General features: G+C 41.8%; 2 protein-coding genes across 2 annotated transcripts; both read right to left on the bottom strand.

The window, feature by feature from the left end:
- Positions 1 to 1,434: 1,434 nt before the first annotated feature.
- On the bottom strand, positions 1,435 to 9,169 carry LOC118429652 (piggyBac transposable element-derived protein 4-like). Its single transcript, XM_035840234.1, has 2 exons — positions 8,802 to 9,169; positions 1,435 to 3,390 (listed from the first exon to the last, which is right to left on the bottom strand). Exons 1-2 carry the CDS (start codon positions 9,099 to 9,101, stop codon positions 2,020 to 2,022), a joined length of 1,671 nt encoding a protein of 556 aa, XP_035696127.1. The 5' UTR covers positions 9,102 to 9,169; the 3' UTR covers positions 1,435 to 2,019.
- A 521-nt stretch (positions 9,170 to 9,690) lies between these two features.
- Positions 9,691 to 20,505, bottom strand: LOC118428902 (kelch-like protein diablo). Its single transcript, XM_035839182.1, has 9 exons — positions 20,336 to 20,505; positions 19,002 to 19,769; positions 16,893 to 17,079; positions 16,174 to 16,320; positions 15,326 to 15,457; positions 14,205 to 14,381; positions 13,568 to 13,714; positions 12,784 to 12,949; positions 9,691 to 12,097 (listed from the first exon to the last, which is right to left on the bottom strand). The coding sequence occupies exons 2-9, from the start codon at positions 19,731 to 19,733 to the stop codon at positions 11,926 to 11,928; spliced, it is 1,860 nt and encodes a 619-aa protein (XP_035695075.1). The 5' UTR covers positions 19,734 to 19,769; positions 20,336 to 20,505; the 3' UTR covers positions 9,691 to 11,925.
- Between the last annotated feature and the right edge of the window lie 1,033 nt (positions 20,506 to 21,538).

Here is a 21,538-nt window from a genome sequence, read left to right as displayed (position 1 = left end):
GTTCAACACAGACTTTTTACAATACCTTCTATTTCGCTTGCAATGTTTGTTGCCCCCGATTGACTTTAGATAATGGTGTTTACATGCAGGTACTACAATCAGGGTACTGGAAACTTTTCTAATCATTAACATGCATTGGCATAATACCGGTCATAAGCCTTATACCGGTCGATTAAAAATAGTGGAACTTAAAGAGGTCATGCAACAATAGTTATTTCTGAGGTATGCACACTTCAGACATCTAGGTGTCAAATACATCATTTACAAAGCATCGATAACAATGCATTCGAAGACAACAAGGCCAAAAGTTTTCAGGTCATTTTTGGGGCAGGCGAGCTCGTCGTGGGACAAACACACTGTCACGTTCATCGCCAGATTTGTAGATAATAATCACATGTGCTCACGGCACAAGACGCGCATGATTCAACAGCAATCTTGAATTTCTTTTGGTGACCTACAACTCGTGTAAAAGTGTGAGGAACCGTTGCATAATAGCCCGGATCTACGGCTGAATGGGCAAAATTGAACGTACGCCGCCATTTTCCCGCCATTTTTAATGCTACGGCCAGCAGTAAAGTTTTACGTCATAGCGGTTGTGACGGACCAAGGACTTTAACCTCCTTGGACGGACCAAAATTAAATGAAATTCTTGTCAGTATACGCCCATTTTCTGATGACTTTTTGTATGCTCATGCAGATTTTTGTTTTGTGCAACTACTAACAGGAAAGAAAGGAACAACAGAGGATGAATAAAGGTACATAGCGGCAGTTAATTGTGCCGTGTTTCGTTCGACCGGTATAGTGCACCCCCTTCCAACCACGCGCCCGTTCTCCGTGCAATTCCGCGGTGTGTTCCAATTACGATATTATGTTTTTAGCAGGACCAGAGAGACAAAACAATTTACACAGAAGAAGTGGCAAAGGTAAGCTGTAACAGCAACATGTAACTGGAGAAAATGATGCGTTGATCATTTGCCAAATTAGCATTGCTTGAGAAATTGCAGTAAACCGACCGGTATTATGCCAATGGATGTTAGCATTACTCTTTTATTCTGGTGCTTTTGAACACATGTATTGCATATACTAATATAGCACCTTTTGATAGTTCACTACAATGTGTACATTCAAATGTTTTCAATGTGCCCTCTCCCTAAGAATTGTTGGAATATTCCGAACAGGGTCATTTGTAAGCAAACCTTGGCTACTGTACAACTAGCTATAGGGATGTTTCTGACGAGTACATCCTCTCTGTGCTAGGGTCTCCAGATTCTCTTGAAATTAGGTGGTATTATTTTTATTACCTGTTATGTCCTTGTGTTGATACAAATCTAACTCAAGCAGCTGCGTGTGAATCCCTATTTTTGGTAGGTGGGCAGGGATCGGGAAACTGAAGGTCAACTTGCTGATGGGCCTTCTACTTGTTTTCAAAGGTACTGCAGTAGGGCTTGGAAAGCTAAGAATCTCTACGGTTTTGAAAATCTATCGTAAATATAGCCTAGTGCCAACAGTAATTAATTGCAAGGGTAATGATGCAATTGAATTATATTTTTCATATACTTTGTGTATTATCAAAACAATACAGAGTACAAGTAATACATCTTTAGAATTCTTGAAATGTCCTGACAATATCAGGGTAACATACATGAGAAAAAAAAATCACAAAGACACTAATTATTAAAAGATATGCTGAACTGACTGTTCAGATTTACTACTACATCATATTACACAACTAGTGCCTTCATAAAGATGGTACTGACCATGGTTGCATATCGGATGAAAGATTTCAAACTGTAATTGCTCCAGGAATACAAAAATAAACTAACATATAAACTACAAATGTAATATAGAAGCAATAAAAACAGTAAAATGCATCTTTCCACATTGTTTCCATAGAATCTGCTCTATAGTGAGCACCCATAGAGTTACATGTACCTAGACCATGCATACAGTTTTGGAAAAGGGTACACTACACAATGTCACATCACTACATGTGAGTTTAGGACTGTATGTTGAAAGAAGTCATTCATTTGGGTGCATGAGCCTTATCCAGGCCTCCTGATAGTCTTCCTCTGTGTGGTACAGCTTCATGCATGGTGTGATGCACAGGACCACCTGGCACTGCTGACACTGGTACGCAGACTCATGGCCCGCTCTCTTTCCCAGGAGAAACCCGCGCTCTCTGCGATACTTCCTCTCCGCCGGACAGCAGACCTGGCAGGTCCGAACTTTGACCCTGCCATCCTCCCTCGCGGGATTCTTCTCCAGGAAGTGTCGCCCTGTCAGACGCAACAGGCTACCGGCGCCGGTTCTCCTCTCCTGTCCGACCCTCTCGTACCCTGAGGTGGCGATGAGCTCCTTGACTACTTCCCTCCGAAACTCCTTGTGCTCCAAGGCTTTCTTGCCACGGGAGGACATGTGTTCTTTGTGTAACACATGGGCGTTGACCAGGGCAAGGCTTAGCATGTGGAAGAAGGCCTTTTTCCACCACTTTAATGCACGCCATCTGAAGCTCATGTTGGAAGCATCAACAGTACTCAAGTACTGGCTATACTCAGAAATAAAGTCTAGCTTTGAGACTTCTTTTCCAGTGTGACGGCGCTTGGGTTGACGTCTGGTTTCGCGAGCATTTGTTCCGGCATTGTGGGAGCCGAGAAACAGCCGAGAAGAAGTGTGGGAGTCGTCGCACTTCAGTTTGTGACCTTTCTGAAGGTATGGCTCTACAAGTCGAGACACCGCGTCACCCGCCATACCTTTGCCTGAGAGTTCCTTCCCTTTACCCCCATACATCTCAAATTCACAGCAGTAGCCGTTGTTCAAGTCGCACAGGTGGTAAGCCTTGAGTTTGTACCTGTCAGTCCTGTCTGGATTAGATGTGAGAAACTCGTCGTGACCACGAAAAGGCGCGACACCCTCATCTACGCAGATATCCTTCCCAGGGTGCCACGCGGTCTGGAATCTCTCCGCGAGGGTTTGGTATATTGCTCCCAGCTTGTGCATGGGATCGTGCTGGGGGTGGTTACGGGGATGGTAGGCGTCGTTATCGCTGAGATGGAAGAACTTAAAGATGAGGAGAAACCTGTCACGTGTCATCATGGATGGGAAGAACGGAGTCTCCATAACCTCATCCCTGCTCCAGTAGTCCTGCATGTCCTGTTGGTGCAGGAGTCCCATGGCGATGGTGAGAGCGAGAAACGTCTTCATCTCCGCCTCGGTGATGCCATCGTCGGGCCAGGGGTGCACCCGCGAATGAGCCTTGTGGTCGGATTTGGGGTTGGCTGCGAAATAATCCACGGCGTACTTGTTTGTCTGTTCGGTGCAGATCTTGAACACAGAGTCCGGCACCATGAGACCAAAAAATTCCAGAGGTTTGGGGTCATCAGACAAACTGACCTGAAAAGGCAAGAGAGCCTCCAGTCAGTTCAGTTTGAAAACAAACAGACACCAAAAACAACTTGATTATTCAAAAAGTAATATAAAGCTGCTCTGTACTCTCACCTCTCAAATAAATGTACCGGTACGTTTATTTTTTTCCGCCTCAAAATCCACCCGGTACGTCCTTATTTTAGACGGTACGTTTATTTTTTTTTTCAAATTGGGGCTTTCTTTACTAACCAGGGACCCCAAAAATATTGAAAGTTTGGTATTTTCTGCCCATATTTCCGCTGTATTTTTGCTTAATATTCACTATTTTTCGGACGAGGCATCGCGGATTTCCCTGCCGCTAGCGCTATGACCAAAACATAACTAGGGATGCGTACCAGTGTGACAGCGATATCGCCCCCCCGTGATCTCGCCCCCCCGGGGGCGAAATCACTAGCGATCTCGCCCCCCCGGGGCGAAATCACTAGCGATCTCGCCCTCCCCGGCTAGTGATCTCGCCCCCCTACCTCGCCCCCCTTTAGCGATTTCGCCCCCCCCCCAAAAAAACGGGTTTACATGACATTTTAGAAGTTGATTGGAATAAATCACAAAATACAGTTTCAGAATGATATAAGTACACGAGTTTGATACATAACTCCATTCATAGTATCAATATTAACGTAATTACATGGTAATAAGATAGTTGAACTTGTTTCAGACAAGGAGGGTTGGGTCCCTTGTATTCCCATTATTGCATATACCTGAGTCTTGACATAAGATGTATTTCATTGTATTCACCTGTCCTCAAGCAACCTATGTATCTCCAATATGAGGTCTCTACCATGACGTGACCACAAAAGAACTACACACATTTTGGTATATTCACCTGGCCAAGGGATATCTTCACCTCCAACATGACTGTTTTTTGTAGTATTTATGAACTGATGCATTTACCCGTGTTTCTTAAGACTGGTACTTTACCAGTGTTTGTGTAGCATTTAGCAACAGCTATATCAACTTGCGCGTAGATAGTTTATAATGAGAAACTATTATTCACGTGTGTTTTTGTTAGTGCTTTGGACATGTTTCCAGCACAAGAAAGAAAACAATCTGACAAATTGAAAACATATAGCTGACGTATTCAGTACCATAGACGGTGTTGATTTATACGTTCGCAGTAGCACTGTTTTTATGCCACCTCAGCTGCAAAAATTGTCTTTTTCATTTCAATGTCACGTTTGTACCGAACAATATAGTATCGACTTTCGAGGTATGACATCTTACGGTACGGTAATATGGTGCCATATAGGTACCAGGTAACACACCATATACGCAAGTATACAAAAGTAACGGGTTCCGCACTGGTGTTCCAGTGCTGAATCAATGGGTCGAATCGGCCTCAGCACTGGTTTACCAGTGCTGAAGAAACGTCAGCACTGGTTTTCCAGTGCTGAACGGCCATGTTCGAGTGCTGAAGCTCCCTCAGCACTGGAATTCCAGTGCTGAACCCAATGCGAGCACTGGATTTCCAGTGCTGAACTTCTCCGAGCACTGGTTTTCCAGTGCTGAACTGCCGTCAGCACTTGGGTACCTGAGTGCTGAACTCGCAGCGGAGAGGCGGCGAGCCAGTTCAAAGGTCATTCAGCACTGGTTACCCAGTGCTGAAACCGCCGTCAGCTCTGGAACCGAGTGCTGATATACAAAAGTAACGGGTTCCGCACTGGATTTACCAGTGCTCGGGAAGTTTTCAGCACTGGAAGACCAGTGCTGTAAAAACTTCAGCTCTGGGCTTCCAGTGCTGACGTTTATAAAGCAATGGAACGTTCCAGTGCTGAACGTAATATTCGTGTAGCATGCGTCCGTACGAGCTATTTCCTTTAGACTTAGATATATCTGTGCGTATTTAATTAATCTCCAAGCAGATCTTGCGTGGCGCTAGCTTTTACTAGCTTTAGACTAGAGTAGACACTTGTGATATTGTTAATTGTGTATACGGTTAATGGCACTCAAGTTTCGTTTCTTTTGGTCAATTGATACAAAAAGTTTTAAATCAACAAATCACATATTCTACTTGTGGCAAAGTAGTGTCTTTTTAGTCAGAGGTAGACAACTAACAGTTGGTCTATCTGCGTGGTAAAGAGATTGCTTGTTTTTTTACAAAGAATAGGTAGTTACAGGTGGACGACACATTCTGCTTGTGCGGCAAAGTAGCATCATTTAAAAAACAATAGGCAGTCAGAGTTAGACAACTAACAGTTGGTTTATCTGTGTGGTAAAGAGATCGCTTTTCGCTTTTTTTTTTTTTACAAAGAATAAGTAGTTACAGGTGGACGACACATTCTGCTTGTGCGGCAAAGAACCATCATTTAAAAAACATTGTATAATACAGTTGTCGATTTACATTTTGTAACAGAATGTAAGTTCTTTTCACCAACTTTATACATTTTATACTCGGTTTCTAGCCTGATTAAATCTCGCTTATAGCAGCCCGCCAAACATCCGCCGGCCCACTATCAGGGAGGGGCCAGTTAGAGCCCTGGACATCGGAGTTTGTGTTACACAGACTACTCGGTTTCCAGTGCGGAATATTTGTCAGCACTGGATTTCCAGAGCTGAAATGTCCTCAGCACTGGAAATCTAGTGCTGATTGTAGTCTCAGCACTCGGTTTCCAGTGCTGACAGGAGGGCTTTGAGTGCTGAAGCTGCCTCAGCACTGGATTTCCAGTGCTGACGCCGGCTCAGCACTGGACTTCCAGTGCTGACGACCACTTCAGCACTGGTGTTCCAGTGCTGACAGAGGAAACCGTTACTTTTGTATATTTGCACCATATACGTTACTCCCCAGGTGCAGTATAGTACCAGGTAGCGCACCTGTAATATGTAGTAACCAGCTGCTCTTGGGGGGGGGGGCGAAAACGCTAAAGGGGGCGAAAACGCTAGTGATCTCGCCCCCCGGGGGGGGCGAGATCGCTGTCACACCGGTACGCAGGACCAGTTCTGGACTTGCAAAAACGTTTCGGTTCAGGTCCAAAAATACCGGAACACAAGTGATTCGGCACTGGACTCGTAAAAAAATATATCCATTTCGTTTTAGACCATCTTTAACCTTCCAAAAATCTTGAAAATGTTGCGCTGAACAAAGACGAAAACATCGAGGTCACATGCTACACACACAGTCGCTTACTTCCGTAAATTCTCTATCAAAACACAGAAATTAACCACCAACCAAACAAATTAAAAAGTTACCAATACTTTTCCACTATTTTTCACCCGTAGTCAACTTGTTTTAATGTTCCAGCAACGAAAAAATCATTCCAAAACAAAGCATAGCGTTCAATCGGCTCGAAAAGATCCGCCATGTTGGATTCATCAACTCACGCCGAATCTCGCGGTAATGCGCGAGAGAATCATATATTTTCTGCAGTACCGGTATTTCTCGATAGGGGGCAGTGTCTATGACCTTGGTTTCTGCAGCACGTCACCGGAACGTACTGCGCCTGCGCGAAAAGTATAGACATGCTAAACCTTGCTAAACCCCCGGTTTACTAAAGGGCCGCATTTAATAAAGTACGTGCGTATATAAGGGTGAAATCCCGTGTACGTTTTACATGAAACCATGTCTCTAACATATATTGTGCAACAAGCCTAATTTCAATGCAACGTTGACCAAACCAAGCCCCAAACCACCAGGGTTCGCGCAGGCGCAGTACGTTCCGGTGACGTGCTGGTTTCTGCAACATTGAAAATAGCACAAGTGGTGAATAAGGTATTCTAAGTTGGAATGTTTCTTCAAAATGTTATTTTGTAACAATGATTATAAAATAAACTTCTTATTTATTTCTTCAATTTTTATTTTCATTCATTTTTCTTTTACTTTTATTTTAATCTTTGTTGATGGTGTGACACTCAGATAAAGAAAATATGTGCAATAACATAGGAATTATTCTGTTCATTATTTATACAATTAACTGATATGGTAATTAAAAAAAATAAAAAATAAAAAACTGATATAGTACTGAGGCATAAATAAATAAAAAGAGCCTACCTGCTTATCATCTTCTCTTGGACTGAAGTAGCATGGGCACAGTTTACATGTCAATTTGGTATTTTTCCGGGGGGTACTTTTATTCCAGGGGGTACTTTTATTAGATTTTGAAGATTTGTCCGGGGGGTACTTTTATTCCAGGGGGTACTTCTATTTGAGAGGTGAGAGTACATTAAACAACACATAACCCCCCATATCTGCTTGGAGATATTATATTAAGCTGATTCCCAAACCAAGAAACTACATGGCCTGTTCCATAATACCAGGAATATAGGGGTGATTTCTGAAATTATTACATTGCTTATATAAACAGCTAAGGCAAAAAAAACAATGTGCATAATATCATTATTATAATCGCCCAACTGAGTGCAGACGACATGCCAAACTGCATACAAATGTGGCAAACAGAACACAGATGAGAACACTCATCACATCTAACTTACCGATCACAATACTGAGTGTCATCCGAGGTTACCTTCTGTCACAGAGTAATGAATAAATAAAAGTAATTTCTAGTATAGTAAAAATGGAGTAGAAGTAATCATTATTTCAGGGGGGTTGTAAGACGTTGACATAACTTGTAGGTGTGAACATTGCGTTAAATGTTGTGACTGAGTATTATTTATGTGATGATGTTAAGAATAAGACCGTATAATATTTGGTGAATAGCCTGGTATCCAGCTGTAATATACTGTAAATGTATTTAAGTTCGCGGGGATTTAATTTCGGGGTAGCGGGAAAAAGGAATTTTTGCGGTGGATTTAAGTTCGCGGCAACACCATAGACTGTAATGTAATATCATAATAGAAAAATGTTCGCGGTGGTTTTAAATTCGCGGTAAAGTGGTCACCGCAAAAACCGTGAACATTAATCCACCGCGAACATTTCTGCATTTACAGTAGCCCCACCACCCCCCCACCCCACCCCGAGTCTCTTCTATCCTCTCTGCAAATACCAGCCATATTAGCTCTCTGCAACAGTACTTGCAGAGTGGATAGAAGAGACTCGGGAGCTATAATACGGTTGGATACCAGGCTAGTGGACTTGGGGAACGATTTAGCCTTGTCACATCTGCTTGGAGAATCTTAACCCTTAAACTGCCAAAGTTTCAGCACTATAAAATGCTATCAGTGCCAGGGTTCAAGGCTGCTGACCTCCAAAAAGAACAAGGCCGAAGTCCCTAACTTCCGGGGTTCGTGCGCTACGACGCGCGCAAAGCTCAGCTTCTTCGGGGGATTATACGCTATCCCGGATATATCCGGGTGCGGCACACAGAACATATAACGTTATAATATACTTATATGTACATGCCGGATATATCCGGGTTTGGCGGACGAGAGAAAAATCGCAAATTTCCGTTTATCGCAAGCCTGTATTAAAACAAAGCCCAAATCACCTGGTCGCTAAATCCACCTTGCTGACTGCAAACACGGGGATACTGAGGCAAGCAGTCACCATCACTGGTCCCATTTTGAAGGCAGAGATCAGTTGAAGAAGCTGCCTCGGCAGCCCTAGTTCGAATTCCTCTAGCTCGAGCTCCTAGCCTGCGAACTACATCTTCTTCATCTTTGTCGTTGTCAGAATCGCTGCCACTTTCAGCGTTGTCCGCAGAGTCGTCGCTAGAGAAAGGGTATTCGTCGCCAGAATCAAACGTTGCAAGCCCCTCGAGCACTTCTTCGACCTTAATACTCGACATTTTGGCACCAGCAAGTACGATTCTTCACCAGCACTAAGCTAAGGGCTCAGTGTAAGGTCAAAGGTCACTGATACACGTATGCATTGGGTAGGTAGAAACAGCAGTACAGTCCGCACAGCGGAAAAAGCGGTCCGACCATTTCTGCGTGCGGCTGCGCCTCCTGGCAGGAAGCGATATTATTGTACGTAGATTGCGTTTTTTCTTGGAAAATGTTGGTGAACTCTTAGATTCATAAGCCACATTGCAGGGTGTTAGTTTGGGAAAAAATGAGAATAGATTATAGCCTATATGTAGGCCAGTGGCAACCCATAGTATGAAATGGTCAGTCCCTAACTATCTAACTTGAATACCTCATGACCATCCACCATTATCGTAATCTGGGATTTTGCAAATGAGGCCTTCAACTGCATAATTTATATCTTTCGATATCTAATCTACAACTTTAGTGCACATGAATTCCTGGAAAAAACATTCATTTGCCAAAACTCTACAATCATCTCCAAATCAAAAAGAAGAACAAACTTTGTACATCGGCTTGATATGAATCTACATGTAACAATACCTAATTATAAAATGAATGTGCTTGAAGTGTGTTCATGAACAAGAAATTTATTGCTTCTCAGGCACTTGATATCAATTTGTTTCCTTCATAACTAACGTTGCTTTGATACTGCATAATATACACTTTGCTAACACTTGTTTACTGAAGAGCAAGTCTTCTAATATACATAATGTTCACACAACTAATCTGCTACTAAACTGGGCAAAAAGCTTTAAAGTAATTATAACTTGAGACCTATTCACATAGTAAACCAAAGCATTCCTTTAGTTTGTAAATACTTCTAAATAATAAACCAACAGTAGATACCATAATATCAAATGTATATGATGATGATATCAAATGTTGCTATCTAATCAAACACTCTTTTGGAATGAAGACATTATTTTACACGACATAATTATACATACACATTAGTGCAAAAATACTACTTTCTGAAGAAGCTCACACACTTTCAATCCTGAGGGCACAAAGTTAGCAAAGCCATTACGTAATATAATAATAGGAATGTTAATTTGCTTAGCTGAAAAAGCTACTTCTATATTGTAGATGCTACCACAATTATCACATTTTAGAAAATTGGTTGCCTTAATGCACAAGTCATGTTTTTTCCACAACTTTAACATATTTACAAAGGGCAAAACATATCCCATTATGTTACAACAATTATTGTTCATACGTAATGTTAACAAAATATTACTAACAGCAAAAACAAAAATTACTAGCTAAGTACCCTACTTTTCCAAACGTGGTCTTGCCAAAATGAAAAATATGTCCAGGCACTAGTTCACATATTGCAACAAGCTCAAGTTCAATCAAGTCATTTACTAGTACCTGGTTGTGTCTTATTCCATAATTATTGAATACAAACAAGTTCTACATTCTGACTTGTGTATGCAAATCTCTACAATAGTCATGGTCCTACGATCAAAACTTTCTTCTAAACACTGTCTGTTACAAACATACAATGTAGTTAATGTAACAAACACTTCGCATATCCTACCTCTGTCTCTTGTGATTGTTTTGTTAGCAGCACAATATCTCTTCAAATGTTCAGCCTCTCTATTGCTTCTTCAAAACAAAACAAAACACGTACTAAGCACTCTTACTCTTTGCCTAGAAACCCGCAATATCACTCCTCTTCTTCCATAATTTGGCCACTTACAAAATAACTTGGTAAACCTTTTCAACCATGCTTTCAGCAAGCTACAACTTTAACAACTTGCGTAACAAAATTTGCTTCACAATTTTTCTGCTCTCAGAATTCAAACATCCTTTTGTATACAACTGTACTATTTTACACATGCATATTTTACACGGGTATTTTCTATTGATAACGATAATTAATGAGTAATGTATGTGACTAAGTACAAATAAAGTATTACAAATAATATGTCATTTTCAACAACTGAAAATGATAAATGTCACATGCCTACATGTACACAACCATGAAGTTCCAATGACAATGAAAAAAGTTTCTCTGAAACAAAATGGGCAGTTCTAAAATTGAATGTTACATATGCTAGCATCTACATGTATATGTCACAAGGCACACTTTTCCATTGATTGTCAAGATCATATATTTTTTACTTCTATAAGCTACAGAAATACAGACCTTACACGTTCATGCACATACTGCATATCATGACTGCATCATGGATACATCACATAGTCAATAATTTTGTCATGCTACCATACAAAAATATAATAAAACGCTGACTACAAGAAATAACATATAGGATTGACACATGAGTAACTTACTCTAAAGTTCTTGTATATAAATAAACTACACAATAGCAATTTCTGTTTAGAAAGAATTGGACAGAATCAAATAAATTGATCAGAAGTGCGGTCCAAATTGCCCAAGAAAACCATTCAGGGAACCAACAAAATTTGGCCTATGTGGACAGGTGCTCACTATAGACAGTCATCTAATGGCAAAAAGTCATCTAAGCGAACCAACAAAAAAAGTGGCCACATTGGCCTGGTGGGCCTCACGTAGAGGTGGTCACTTGTACAGGTTTGACTGTGTAAGCTAAATAAGAAGGACTGGTAGTACTGTAAATGCAGAAATGTTTGCTGTGGGTTTATGTTCACAGTTTTCACGCGAACTTAAAACCTGACTGCATACACTTCATTTTCCCGCTACCGCGAAAGTAAATCCCTGTGAATTTAAAATGTATCTACAGGACCTCTTTTTGAATGTGAATTTTTCTATAATTGTAGAGCTATGTTCCAACTCCCCATGCTGTTTTTCCTGACCACCTACAGGGGTCTTGCAGCTGCAGCTCCGGCCTCGCCGTCAGGGGGCGCTGCAGGCTTGCTGATTCTCATCTGCATGGCCACACAGCTGAGCCAGCTGCGACTGGTCGGCATCTCCCCCACAATCTCCCAGCTGTCTGTCTCCGCATCATAACGCTCTATGGTGTCATGGTACCTGCACAGAGAAAGAAACATCGTCTTTTAATAAAGTCTCTTATTCCTTCCAAAAATTACCTATTCAGGCAAAAATCTAAAATAAATTAATGAAGACTCCATTTCTTCAGGAGCATTGCTGGCTTCGTTCTTATCTTAAAGTTCATCTTTTCAGAGATAGTTTTTGGAAAAAAATTGTTCACTGTACAAAGATAACTGATCACAAAGTCAAAGATCACTTGAAGATAACCGACTCTGGACAATAAGAAGTTTTTGTTAACTTGACCTAGTATAGTTGTGTTTAATGACAAAATTGAAGACCATATGTCAAAAGTTGAACAATTACATACTGAGATTGACATGCACTGTCTCCTACTAATCAATTTTGACAGTATTAGATCAAATAATAACAACATTGATGTCAGATTATAAATATTACTACTTGATACTGTACTAAAAGAGTATCACTCAAACATGAAACTAAGCGAAAAATAATGAAAAGTTCATTTGCAAAATCATGCCCGAAGGCTAATTGCACATACAGCCTCGAAATAAGAGTAAAGTCATTTAGTAGTACTACATAACATTAGTTTCTAATCTACTTTAAGCAAGGAGTTTTTATCACCGATGTAGCTCCTTGCTATAAGGTATTACCTGTGAGTTCACAAAAAAATACATATCATACTTCATAGGAAAAACATATCTGACCTGTCCCAGCCCTCCTCCCCTCCACACACATATATCTTCCCGTCCACGATGGCCACGCCCGGGCGGTACCTGCGCTCGTTCATGGGCGCCCTGCTCTCCCACAGGTTCCTCTCCACATCGTACCGCTCTACTTTGTTAGTGTTCTCTGTGGAGGCATGCCAACCTCCTGGGGTGGTTCACAAGAGTTCAAGGTTACTCAGATCTAGATTTAATAATGACACACAGAAAAGTTACATGCAGAGAATATGTTATAGAACTAACCAGTGATAAAAGACACATCTATGGGAGGTCAATATACAGTGTAAAAAGATAGTTGTAAAAGCAGTTACCGGTGTCATGTGTAACAATAGAACTTATTATATATGAGCTATTAAAGTAGTTGTAACATAGGGGCAAGTTACAGTCTTCTTGGATCTTTTAATAAATGTGTACTACAAAACATTGGTAGACAGTACTACTAGTGATAGCTTTACATGTAGTGGGTTGGGGGCTTCTATACAGAGTCATACTTTGGACCACAAAACGAAAAAGGGTAAAAACTTGGCACTTATGGTTTAGAATATCTAAGTTGAACACATTACCAGTGGACTAGCCCCCAGCTGTTGTACTCGTAGTATTTGAGTCTGCCTTCACAGCTGCTTAGCCCGAGGGCTAAGGAAACCAATATGGGCACAACCCTATATACAACATTTCAAATGTATCCTCTTATACTTTCACTAGTCAGTGTTCTAGACTTCAATTCTAGATAACAGTGAATCAAGATGACTGGCTTTTCCAGCCGTACCTATGACATAGATGAACCCCTTGAGTACACAAGCTGCAGACCCCGACCGTGCGATCAGCATGGGCTGGAGCTCCATCCAGGCTTTAGTCTTAGGGTCGTAACACTGCACAAGGTCAATACCATCTCCGTCTTCAAGTACAGCTCCTCCTGTAGAGCGGAAAATTAAAGAAATGACAAGATTCAACTGATAATGCTATTAATCTATTTCTGAATGCTATTATTCACCTATAACTATAGTAAAAGAGGAAAAGAGGAGTCTTTCTGTGTGTTTGAAGTTTACAGTGAAAACAACTCGGTTATACGGTAGCAAAGCAGTGGAAATATTGCAGCAAAATCCACAAAAACAAACCTCTGCAAACATTGAAGAGTAACAGTATATATACATGTTTCACTTGTCATTTTAGGTTTGCATAACATATCCGATTAATATGAAAAGTTGTACAAGGTCCTAAGACACATTTTTCTACACAAAATTGAGAGGGCATTACTTTTTGTGTAGAAGATATTGCAACAATGAAATCATTTCTGTAACAGTTACTGTGTTTTTATCTTATTGCCTTTAGATCATAGGACTGTATCTAGTATGTTATGTTACCAGTAAACTAAAATTAGATGAACAGTTGCAAAAGAACGTTACCTGTGACATAGAGTTTCCCGTTGTACGCCACCATGGCGGGACTGGTGACTGCCATCTTCATGGGTGCGACGAAGGCCCAAGAGTTCGTGGCGGGGCTGTACCGTTCTACCGAGTCCAGTCGCGATGACCCCTCCCAACCACCCACAGCGTACACGAATCCATCCAGCATGGCTAGGCCTGTAGAAACAAATCATGGTTGTTTTCATGAATATACAACTACATCGTACTCATATAGTTACTGTAGTAATACAGTCATGCGATGTATTACAGCACCGCTGGGGTAATACCGCCCCTTATGGAGTACCATGTACTAGTATATACTCTGTTCTAGCTTTGTATACCTCAATTGTACATATTTCATTTTACTCCAAAACTAAAAAAAAATAAAAAATCCATGAATTCTAAACAAATATACCAGAAAATAAAACACAAAAGCCAAGAAAATGGTCATTCTTTAAAGCTTATTTAGTTCCATAAGAGTTTGTACCTCTAAAAAATTTGATGTACATTTTGGGTGGTAATTGCAATGTAAAAAACTGCCGATGAAACTTTACAATTACATGTGTATCAATTCTTGAACACTCACATCAATCATTTTGTTGACACTTTGATGTGAAAATATCCCTGGCCAGTGAAAATTAACAAAAGTACAAAACAGTAAAATGTTCACTTCAAATCAAGGCTTTAGCCAGCTCAAAATTTTTTTCCGTCAGCCAATAACAATCGTCGCGAAAATTAATTAGAAGGGCTGAACCGAGACCTTGAAAAACGGGTTTTAATGAGATTATCGTATGCGAAAGGGCGCCGACACACATGTAGCTTCCACCAAGGATTTTTGTCCGTCAAGGTTGACAGATTGGTTTAACAAATTTTCCGTCGGACCCAGCAAATTTCCGTCAATTGACGGAAAAACGGATGCTGGCTAGAGCCCTGCTTCAAATAAAGCAAAACAAAGAATGCTTTCATTCTTGGGCAATATTGAATATGATGGACTTTCTACCGAGCCCCTTTCAACCTTGTTTGTCCTTCAAAGTTTAAAATGCATGTAGAGCTCTAAATGTAAAACTTTAAAATTCACAGAAATATCAAATAATTGTTATCACTAGCACAAGTTAACTCACCTAGCTCAGACCTGGGTACATTCATGGGTGCCATCTCTGTCCACACATCAAATATGGGGTCATACTTCCACATGTCTTTACTGGCCGAACCATCCGGGAACTCTCCTCCTGACATGTACAAGGTGTTGTTACCTGTATAACAAAACATTCTTTTGAATCTTAGTGTCTTCTAGCCTGAGTACCAAAGTAGTGAGCCAGCGGTCACTACAGAGGATGGTACTCAGGCTAAGTGTCTTTCATATTTCATTGACAATCTTTTTCTAAATACAAAAGTTTTTATTCTCTTCAAGACATAGTTAATGCATAGCATATAGAAGAACAATATATATAACAACAGTACACAGTTTTTAGTTTACTTTTTGAATGACAACATTTCCAATGAAATAGTAATAGCACTTATTCAAATCACAACCAACCCACAACCAAACTAAAACAAACAAACTAAATGTGAAACTACTGGATACAGCTGAGGTAATGAAAAAAATTCTTAGTGTATTATTTTTCATTGACAGTCTTTTACTGAATACAAAATCCTTTATTCTATTTAAGACATGGTAGATGCATATATAGATGTGCCTGTTTGTAAAATGTGACATAAGAAATTTCCACAACTGCATTCAATTACTATAAAACAAATGAACAAAACAGGAAAACTTGTTTGTTGCAAATTAACATATTTTCGTACATGAGTAGAATGGCAAGCAAAATGATAACTTATTAGAATTTACAACAAACATGATACATAGAAAAACCAGTCACACAGGCATAAAGAAACATACCAGTAATGCAACCTTTAGTAGTCTTGAGTCATAAGTACTTTTACTAATGACAAACTGAGTACCACTGACCTGAAACGACCAGTCCGTGCTTACTGACAGCAAACGGGAGACAGGCCAGCGTACGCCACTGTCCCATGGTGGGGTCATAACTCTCCACACTCCGCAGTACCACCTTATCATCCTCACCTCCCACCGCGATGATCACTTCAACTGTGCCTGGGGGAAAACAACAACAAGTTGTTTGTCTTGTTCTAATGAAACTTCAACAATCAACTACTATCAATGGTATACATGTATATACAAATGTAGCATTCCTGACTTTTCATTCTGTATGTAATGCTTTAAAGTTTACCTTCCCATTTCTTTACACATTCAAATGAATTTGATTTTTTAAAAAGTTTTCCACAGACATTTTCAGGGCCCTTCTTTTCAAGTATTGAATTTGGGACACATTTATAACTTTTTTATAATTGGGTCATTTACTTCCTAATTTGTTCTTCCTGAGGCTTTCCTTCTTGCCATCAATAAATTGCAATTGCCAGGCAATAGACTAGAGGTCATCTGAAATGGAAGAAATCTTGACTCAAGCGTGTTGAAAAGGACCTCAAACTCAAAGTGTGTGGCCTTACAAGTGTGGACCCGCTGGACAGAGCTACCTGGAAATGTGGTGTGAAGTCTTAGGCTGACTGTTGCTAACTTGTGTCAGAGACCCTTCAGCAGTAAAATCAAATACTGGAAAATACTACAACAAGTAGTGGTACTACAATTCCTTTGTCTTGTTTCCATACCTGTGGATCTCCTGGGCCGTGTGCGAGGACTGAACATCTCCCCCCTGCGATCCTCCAGTAACTGGTAACTCTTGGCCTCCTCCAGCAGGCGTCTGCAGGGCTGGGACTGTTGGATCACACTGTGGCTGTCTACACAGTCTAGCAGGTGGTACGGACTTAACAAGGGCAGTCGCACCTGCTCCAGCACCTGTAGTGGAGGTGGGTACAGAAAGGTTACTGTTGGATCACACTGTGGCTGTCTACACAGTCTAGCAAGTGGTACGGGCTTAATAGGGGCAGCCGCACCTGCTCAAGCACCTGTAGTGGAGGTGGGTACATAGTTAAAAGGATCACACTGTGGCTGTCTACACAGTCTAGCAGGTGGTACGGGCTTAGTAAAGGCAGTCGCACCTGCTCCAGCACCTGTAGTGAAGGTGGGCACATAATTAAGGATGACATTGTGGCTATTCTACAGTCTAACAGGTGATACAGACGCAACAGGGGCAGTTGCACCTGTTCCAGCACCTGCAGTGTAAGATGATACAAAAAGGATCACACTGTGGCTGTCCACACAGTCTAGCAGGTGATACAGGCTTAGTAAAGGCAGCCGCACCTGCTCCAGTGTGTATATAAAGGTTTCTGTCCAACGGGTGATTCTTTATGTGGACTTAACAGCACCTGTAATGTAGGTGAGCGCATAAAGGTCACTGTCTTAACAAGTGATTATTTATATAGACTTCACAGGGGCAGCCGCACCTGCTCCAGCACCTCTAGTCTAGGTGGATACATAATCTTCTTCTTCTTTTGTACTGCTCAGCCCCCTTGACGGGGATTAATAGCAGTGCGCAAACTCCAGGTGGGGTCTTACCAGGGCCTTGTAGGCCCTCTCCTTTGCCGCAGTGCTGGCAACCCGCAGGCAGCGTCTGAGCATGCCCAGTGTTTTGTTGGCCTTTGATGTTATGGCGTCGACGTGGCTGCCCCATGTGAGGTTGGAAGAGATGGTGACCCCAAGGTATTTGGTGGTACTTACCTTGTTTAGTGGATGGTTGTGAAGGCTGTATTATTTCAGCCTTGTCAAAACAAGGCGGCAGGCGGCGATTTTAGCCGCCTACTTACATTTTTCTAGCCGGCTACTTTGGGGTAGAATTTCAAAAAATAAAAGTTTAAGTCCAGTGCTCCCCATTACAAAATCCCCCAGCAATTTGTTTTGATAAACCTCTGGCAGTTTTCTGATAGTTGGCCCCCGGTTAGGGGTCATAGCGGGGAACCTATGCCGAATTGTTTTGAAATTCAGGATTGTTTCGCCAATTCAAAGTTTAAAGATAACAATAAAAGTTACCCAAAATACACCCCCAAACCATATTTAGGGGTCTAAATTTACAAATTTTCCCAGGGGGAGGCCCCCAAGACCCCCCCCTACGGGACGGGGGGACACCCCCCTCCCATACCTACCCCCTGCTCGCCACTTCGTGGCTCGCCGCTACGCGCCTTGCCTGCTACTTTCATTATATCAGCCCCCTACTCTAAAAGTTTGTGACAAGGCTGTGTATGTGTGGGTGATGGGTGTTTTGGACGATGGTATGGTCATAACCTCACACTTAGATGGATTGAACTCCATCAGCCACCTTTGTTCCCAGAGGCAGATGTTGTCTATGTCTTCCTGCAGCTTATTACAATCAGAGCTGTCATGGATGGGCATCTGCAGAATGCAATCATCGGCGAAAAGTCTCACCTTTGCATTTGCAGCGTGTTCTGGGAGATCGTTTATGTATGCTAGGAAGAGGATGGGCCCCAGCACTGTACCCTGGGGAACGCCCGAGGTCACTGGCATAGGGTCCGAACGCTCTCCATCAAGCACAACCGTTTGGGACCGGCCCAGCAGGAAATTCTGTATCCAGACAAGGGTGTTCCCTCTGACACCGTAGTACTGTAGTTTGTGTAGCAGTCTACGGTGCGGGATACATAATAAAAGTATCCTTACTAGTACTAGTAATAGCACTAGATAGTTGCACTGTGAATGCTTGCTGCTGGATGTGCAATGGTGTGATAGGTCATTCGGTGTATTATAACCAGCTGGTATGTTATGCTAAAGGGCAGCTATACGATATAAATACACACTATGATACAAACCTTATGGAAGTCGTGTCTCCTTGACCCTGTATCTGCATTCAACCAGCGAACTACTGCATCAAACACGTCCTCTTCCTTCTCCACGTTCAGTTTATCATCCGAGATGAACTCTACGACCTTTCCCTGCGAGAGCGCAAGAAACTCCTCCTGTTGGCACACCTCGGGAAACGACGTCAGAACGTAACTCTTCGCTTTTTCCTGGAGTTCCGAGCAGGCGTGCGCTTCCGCAAAACAGTGGATCCCGAGACAGTTGCTCTCGTCCATGTGTTTTTCCATGAACGCGCAGCACGCATCCCTAACTGGCAGCACCTCTAGTAGATTCGCTGCGGCCAACAGTGACTGCACGTTCATTTTCGTTATCACGATCTCCGAAGTGTACGCGTAACCCAGAAGCAGTTCTATCATCGGGGCTTCCACGCCGTTGATCGTGACCTTCTCTTGGTGGCTTTCGGCGAGCTCGTTGGAAAACATGGCTTTGAAGTACGGGCTAAACGACGCAAGGACGGCGCGGTGGCACGGAAACTCAATCCCGTCCACGCACAAGCTAACGTCACAGAAGGACCCCGTTTGGCGTAGAGAGTTCAGACCTTCCAGGATCTGGATGGGGTGGTTGGACTCCTTGAAGACGAACTCGTCGGCCGTGTCGGTCTCGTTGGACACTCCGCTGTCGTTCAGGTCAGTACTGCTGAAGGACTGCTCGCTCTCAAACCGCGGTCGCAGCAGGGACGCCATGGCACAGCTGTGAGGTCATCAGAGGGACGGAACACCCTGTAGGTTAAAAATGGTTTTATGTGTTGTGTTGTAGTTCAAATTTTATTCGTCACGGAGCATCCACATGTACACAGGCCCTTTCCCAGAGATCAGATTGAATTCTAGGTAGTATGTCCAAGGTAATTTAGGCCCAAAAATTGAAAATAGCACTTACCTCGACTATTGTTTCGATTTGCATAACAACGTCCAGACAGGTTTTGTTTTCTTTTTCGAGGCATTTTACCTTTGACATATTACCTAGAAATTCTTCCTGTCAACGCACATGCTGTGAAACTGGCTTTAAATAAATCAGGTTTGCCTAGATTTGAATTAAACTAGTTTATATGCATCTACAGCAATGTTTACCATGAGAATCTTCTTATAAAAGCACCTACAAATTTCAAAAGGAACTGCTACACATTTTTGTTTGTCAGAAAATATTTGCTTGGCTTGGTTTGGTTTGTCAAACTCAAAGCGTTTCTTCGCGAGAAGGCCTCCTCAAAATATAGCTCACATGCACTCACCTTTGAGTCCACATCCTTATAAACCAGCAGAATAATATCATGTAGCTCTTAAATACCTACCTAGTTTGTTAGGAAGACTTCAGGTAGCGAATTCGTAGAGGAATGGACGCTGGAATTTTTGTTTTCCGCAAACTTTTCAGCAGAGACGGCCATCTTGTAGTATTCCCATAGTGCAGTGCGTCTGCACGGATGTCGAAGGTGCTGCAGTTCTGAAATTTTTCGCAAGATGGCGCACTTGTACGGCGCAATAAAAAGCACTTGTTACCATACGAGTGGATCAGTACAAAAGTTTGCCAAAGGATATCGGGGTGACAAAATACTTTTTTCTTCGTCTTTGTAAGTACTAGAGATTGAAAAAAAAGAACGGCCTAATTCACAATAGGTACACGTAGAACGTCATTTATTTCTCTCAAAAACAGACGTATCATAAAGAAAAAGGGCACGATTTCCCTATTCAACATCTGCTTGGAGAGTTGTTTACTACATATATATTTACATAAACACGCTACTGATAAATGCAACAGCTATATGGCCTCATATTTAATTAGATAATGGTAGCCATATGTGATAAGGCATAGCTAGAATATATTATGTTGATGATGGCGTAATTCAGATGTAAATTAAAAAAGGCGCGCTCAGTTCGGATGGCCACAGTCGGAGTCAAAAGAAAATGGAGGGGCGACGTGTCGTGATTATGGTAACTGCACGTAATGTGGCTCTGTTATTCCTGAAGGTATCTCCTTTGATGACAGCGCATCACGCCAATCCACACTTGCAGGTATTCTTATTTTGCATTCTCTGTATGAGTCTGATGAAAGCTACGATCACAATTTACATGAACCAGCTTGATGTGTGTTATGTTACCAGATCTTGTGTATGCCGTACCATATAGCCAAAGAACACAGGGATAGATAAATAGATAGAGAGTAAACTTCCCTGGAAAATGTATTTGCTTTTGTTGCATATGCATCCCAATGCGCCATGTGTCTTTCGCGACGTCGACGCTGCATGATAAGTGAAGGTCTCGTCAGACGAATTCAGTCAATATATTTAATACTAGTATCATTTTTCGACGGTCCTCCCTCCCCCTTTCCTCCCGGCCCCTCCCTACACCCTTATTAAGTTCTGTTATATGTTTGATACTGCCATCTAGGCTTTCATTACCTCCTTCCACTTGCCATACATTCATTTCACATCTATCCCTATCTCAAATGTCATGGTCAATTAATGCCTTATTACCTGGGAACAAGGTCGATGACCTGA

This window comes from Branchiostoma floridae, chromosome 13 (genome assembly GCF_000003815.2).
Source record: "Branchiostoma floridae strain S238N-H82 chromosome 13, Bfl_VNyyK, whole genome shotgun sequence".
Taxonomy (NCBI): Eukaryota; Metazoa; Chordata; class Leptocardii; order Amphioxiformes; family Branchiostomatidae; genus Branchiostoma; species Branchiostoma floridae.
The sequence above is the reverse complement of the archived record's forward strand: the minus strand, read 5'-3'. Positions and strand labels throughout refer to the sequence as shown.